The 5,242-nt window shown below is 38.2% G+C and overlaps 1 protein-coding gene across 3 annotated transcripts in view; it reads right to left on the reverse strand.

The window, feature by feature from the left end:
- Window positions 1–5,242, reverse strand: part of LOC106522390 (potassium voltage-gated channel subfamily KQT member 2) — a 35,112-nt gene that overhangs the window by 1,952 nt on the left and 27,918 nt on the right. For 2 of the 3 annotated variants that reach the window (XM_014015374.1, XM_014015375.1), the window contains 3 exons: window positions 3,823–3,954; window positions 3,297–3,365; window positions 130–223 (listed from right to left, as the gene is read on the reverse strand). In XM_014015374.1, coding sequence (XP_013870828.1) covers window positions 130–223; window positions 3,297–3,365; window positions 3,823–3,954 — 295 coding nt within the window. The remainder of the gene's footprint in view (window positions 1–129; window positions 224–3,296; window positions 3,366–3,822; window positions 3,955–5,242) is intronic. The other variant, XM_014015376.1, reaches the window with a different exon arrangement.

Genomic DNA, 5,242 nt, shown 5'->3' on the forward strand with positions numbered 1-5,242 from the left:
GAAAGAAAGAAAGAAAGAAAGAAAGAAAGAAAGAAAGAAAGAAAGAAAGAAAGAAACCATTGTATTTTCTTTTTTGAAATTGTGATTGTTTGACTTCACTTGTTGAAAACTTAGATGAAACATCCCTACCTGTTTTTCCACTTTCACTAAACGTCCCATCATGCTCTGGTCGTCTGCAGCGTCCCCGTCAACTTTAGGACCTTTACCGACTATCTGGTCGACTCTAGTTTTCATAAAACAAAAAGAAATCATGAATCATAGCTATTTAATGAATTAAATGAAACAAAATGCTCTGCCAGAAAACTCTACACATTTATTAAGAGTTTTAAAGTGCAGAAATGCGAATGAGTATCACGTGAAAAAAAAAAACGGATGAATTAAAACATTTAAGATGAGGAGTTTTCCACGTGAATGTGTTTGGAATGACAACCTTTTTGAAAGGTTCTGTTTTTTTGGGGCGAACTGTGTGAATGCATGCATTATGAAAATCAGCGGAAACACAAGCTTGGATTGAGCTTCATCTGGTGCCAAAATGCAACACTGGGCATGCTTTTTGCTGTGGTGCTTCATGCTTCATTTCCATTGCATCCTACTGGGAAATCTCTCCCTCTGATGTCTTTACTGTGACAACAAGCAACTAGCACTTTAAACCCCTGTTGAGTGGGGCCACTTGATGAGGCTCATTAATAAAAGCAAACTGCAGGAAATCTGTTTTGTTTACTTGATCAGTTGTTGTTGTTKTTTTTTTTACATTGTCTTGAGGAAAGCTGATGTAATGTTACATACAAACTTATCAAACATTAAATAAGACATTAGAGTCTTTATCTTTTGCTTTGGTACATTTCTCAGATCAGAATCGAAATTCTCATTTGTTCAATCTTCACGTCATGATGTCAGTTGCACATCAAAAAAAGCAGTTTCTCATCTCTTTGAAGTTGCAAATGCTTTGGTCCATCCATGCAAATGATTCTGGACAATTCTCCACTGTTAGCATTTGATTTTGTCACGTTGATCAAAATGTTGATCAAAACACATTTTGTGTCTCTGTTGAATAATATCATCCCCCACAACATTTAGGCATTAGTTCATCGCTTTAGTTTTTACATGMAAAATGGCTGAAGTTCTCACAATAGGTCAAATTTCTACATATCTGCATGAAACTTTGTTTTTAAAATCTGTCCTGAATCGAGGAATTGTTCCCCTATGAATGCTGACTTTCATACATAAAATACAGAGCATCTTGTCACCTTTGTACACACTGATCTCATCCCTGAACAAAAGACTGGTCGGACTGGAGATGACTTGTGACAGTTTGGGACAAAGTCAGTTTCCATTGATCCAACATCATCAGGAAATGGTTTGTGGGTCACAACAGGATGCTGATGGAGTTCCTCTCACTCCACTCTCCATTCCTTTACCCCACTCAGTGGCAGATCTAGGATTTTTCTGAGTAAGGGGCCACAATATTCATAGAGGGACCAAGTATTTGTTCAACATCCATGTACATAATTGATTTGATTTATTTATTTAACAAGAAAAGATTATTAAAAATCAAGCCTGACTCAGCATAATTGCTGTTTTACAGCAGGTTCCTGTTCTGCAGCTCATAAAACACTCAGAATTACAGCATCACAATCACATCATTATACACCATAGAAGACAAACAAGCATACCAAATTTCAAAAAGGCAGCATTTGCAAAATAGGACGTCTAAATATGAGCASAACAAAAAGTGTCCAGCAGATGGCAGACAAGATTCTTCTTAAAGGGCTGTAGTTTTGAAATGGACTTTATGTTTTGAGGAATGTCATTCCATGCTTTAGTATAAACATAGAAGAAAGACCTCTGGCCGTAACAGTTTTTAAAAGTTGGTAATATCAGTTGTCCTTTTGTAACAGATCTAGTTGAATGACCACTTCCAGAATTTGATTTGGGCAACAATGCACAGAGAGTTCCAAAATTGGCACCTTGGAAGATCTGAAAATATAAATTAATACCACTATACAAAACATAATTCTGAAAAGTCAAGGCATCAGACAATGAAGGAACTGTACAGTGATGAGTCCAACCAGGAGGTTTTTTATGAATTTTGTAGGCCCTCAGTTTTTATAAAGTGTATAAATTTAACCGGTCACATATGTTCCAACACTTGTAACGTAATATTATGTTTTTAAAAGATTCCAAAAAAGTTGAGTTTAAATTCTCCTTATCAATTTTACAAGCTATATTCTCAAAGCATGTGAGAAAATGAAGCCATTGTTTGTCAACTGAAAGATTTTTTTGCAGGATTATTCAAGAGAAAAAGGCTTCTTTAAGATTGATTCATGCTGGACTTCACTGTTTGACTCATTAGTGCCTCCAGGGTTTGGGCATGGAACTGCACCCACCATCATTGCTCTCAGGCAAAGGACAGATGAGTGACAGGACAGGGGCATATAAAGGTATTTTCATAGGGGCACCTCAGAGGGCCAGTCGATTTCAGCAGTGGCCAATGCCCCTGTGGCCCCACCCCTAGAATCACCCCTGACCCCACTGCCATGCAGCATGTGATGACATCACAGCAGATGTCTGCAGAGGCTGGATAAAACACAAGTTTCTTACCTCGCTGCATCACAAGAGAAGATATTTATTGAGATGTGGGAGAGAATTTGTGGTGTAGGAAGACTGCTCTGTAATTCCTACAGCACTGTGTGTACAGTTTGCTGTCTTTTCCTTTATTGCAATGACTGGTCTGTCAACAAACTACAGCACAAAATGTAAAAGCATAAATGTGAATTTTGTCTAGACTCTTGAAATCACTCTCCCACAATTACATTTCATTAAAACTTTAGCCCTAGTTTACATCAGAACATCCTCCAGAGTACGCTGTTATATATTGACAACATGACAAAGCAATCTGACAGTTTTATCTGTATAGGACACAAAGACTTGACCTTCTGATGGCACTGACACRTTCTTWGAAATTTAGTTTTGAGAGATGAACAAAGGATTTAGGAGGTAATCCATGGTGTTTCGTATGCATTGTTTTGCAAATGTCAATTTAAGATTTGCACCAAAGCAACTGAGAAAAACTGTAAACAGCCGTTTAACACATTTTCTCACTGTTCTTTGTTAAACTTTGATTTCATCCTTTACTATTCTGTTGGTCTAATGAACCAGATCAAGCAGCCCAAGCTCAAAAAGGATCCATCAGTCAAAATGRTGAAGTATGCAACTGCTTGAGTATTTCAACTACGATGCCAGGAGATTAATGCTGATAGTATGGTCATTCTAAAGGTGCAGTCTATTAACCTAACCTAGGACCTTCAGTGGACTTCTTATGGCGAGGTGTTGTTGGGGGAGGGGGCCCAACAATCATATCTATCCTGGCGAGGCACACAGAGACGATGTGAGTGCAGTGCAAAATGAAGCAACATGGGAATCACATCAGCTATGGAGAACAACTTTCAATATATTCCACACAACACAGCACATATGGTGAGTCTGGCTTGCTTCATGGATGGAAAGTGTATGTTTTTCACTGCTGGAATATATTTCTGGTGCATGTTAGACCTTCAGGGCATCAGGATTTGAGGATCTAGATATAACTGATATAAAACAAAACACACCAACGTTGAACACATTTGTAAAGAAGTGAGCTGTACTGGGGTTTTAGATAAAGCTGTTGATATTATACTGAATACAGCACATGTAGCTGACAAATGAMACAGGCAAATCGACATGTGTGTATCCATTACTTTAGTTAATAATCATAACTGAGTCACTTTTTAACCACTGTTCTCTACTAATAATATAGCTACTTGAAGAATCTTGATGACTTGCCTGGCCTGCAGGTTTTTAATGCGTGACAGCATGTCCAGGTGGCCCGCAGAGTACTGTTCAATCACGTCCATGACATCATACGGCCGCAAGCTCTCTTTGAACCGCCTCTTCGACACCAAGAACTTCATGACGCTGCGGAGGGCGAGAATTCGTTTTCAGGTGTGTCACATAAAATTCAAATTAAAAATAAGAGTTTAACAGTTCCTGAAAGTGAGACAGTAAGCCGGGACGCAGAGGATCCAGACCAGGGATGGACAACTTAAATGATGGAAGGGGACACTTATTTTTTCATCATACGAGGCCTTTCTGCATGAAAGGGGTTTGTTACGTTCTAACGTCTGACGTAAAAGGTATGTGACCAGGAAATCAGAGATATATGTTAAGAGGTTGATTCATCATTATTCATCAGTCAGTTTTTGTGCAGTCTTCTCTTAGAGCCAGCTTGGCACAGACACCAGCTGCTGATTGATTGTTRTTGTTTGTTTTCCTGATAAGGCTCAAGGCCTTTTCACTCTGAGGCCTGTTCTACTGTTGGTCTGATTAAAATCAGAGATGAGAATAAAGTTTTTAGAAGCGAATCAGCTGGTTTTCTGCTATTTTGCAAATGCTGCCTTTTTGAAATTTGGTATGCTTGTTTGTCTTTGTGTCTATGGTGTAATAATAATGATGTGATTGTGATGCTGTAATTCTGAGTGTTTTATGTGCCGCAGAACAGGAACCTGCTGTAAAACAGCAATTATGCTGAGTCAGGCTTGATGTTTAATAATCTTTTTCCTGTTAAATAAATAAATCAAATCAAATCAATTTTATTCAGACTTCCATTATATTGTTTACGGTTTCCTTACATGTGTTTATTATGACCCCCATATGTAATTTATGCCCCGCATGATTTGGGGTTTTTTTTTCCCAAGATTTTTCTAAACTATAACACAGAAACGGCTTCACCAATCAATGTAAAATTTGGTACGGATGTAGATGTGTCCGACCTACACTGTGCCCGCTAATGCTTTTACGATACACCCCATATTTGAGGAGGGGGCTCCATCTAAAAAGGGGGGTGGTCTGGACATACCAAAATGTTTATAACTCAAAAACTATTCAGCATAGGAGCTTCAGATTTTTTTTATTTATTAATTTTTTTATAGCTCTGATGAAGGGCTATCCATAGGGCCCACAAATGAGCACCCACCCAAACCAACCCTTCTGGACCCCCACCCAAAACAATGAATCTGTTCTAGTGACTCCTGAGTTCTGGTGCATTGGTGCTTTGTGTACATRCATGGGGTCTTACATACTACCTCTATGCTGTATCTAGTTAAAYCAATGTTCAGTGTAGTAACTAAATATATTTCATCCACAAATGCATGTGTGACAGTTGTATGGTTGTTTAATAAATATGAATACACAATTTGTATATATA

Source organism: Austrofundulus limnaeus, unplaced genomic scaffold (genome assembly GCF_001266775.1).
Source record: "Austrofundulus limnaeus strain Quisiro unplaced genomic scaffold, Austrofundulus_limnaeus-1.0 Scaffold128, whole genome shotgun sequence".
NCBI lineage: Eukaryota > Metazoa > Chordata > Actinopteri > Cyprinodontiformes > Rivulidae > Austrofundulus > Austrofundulus limnaeus.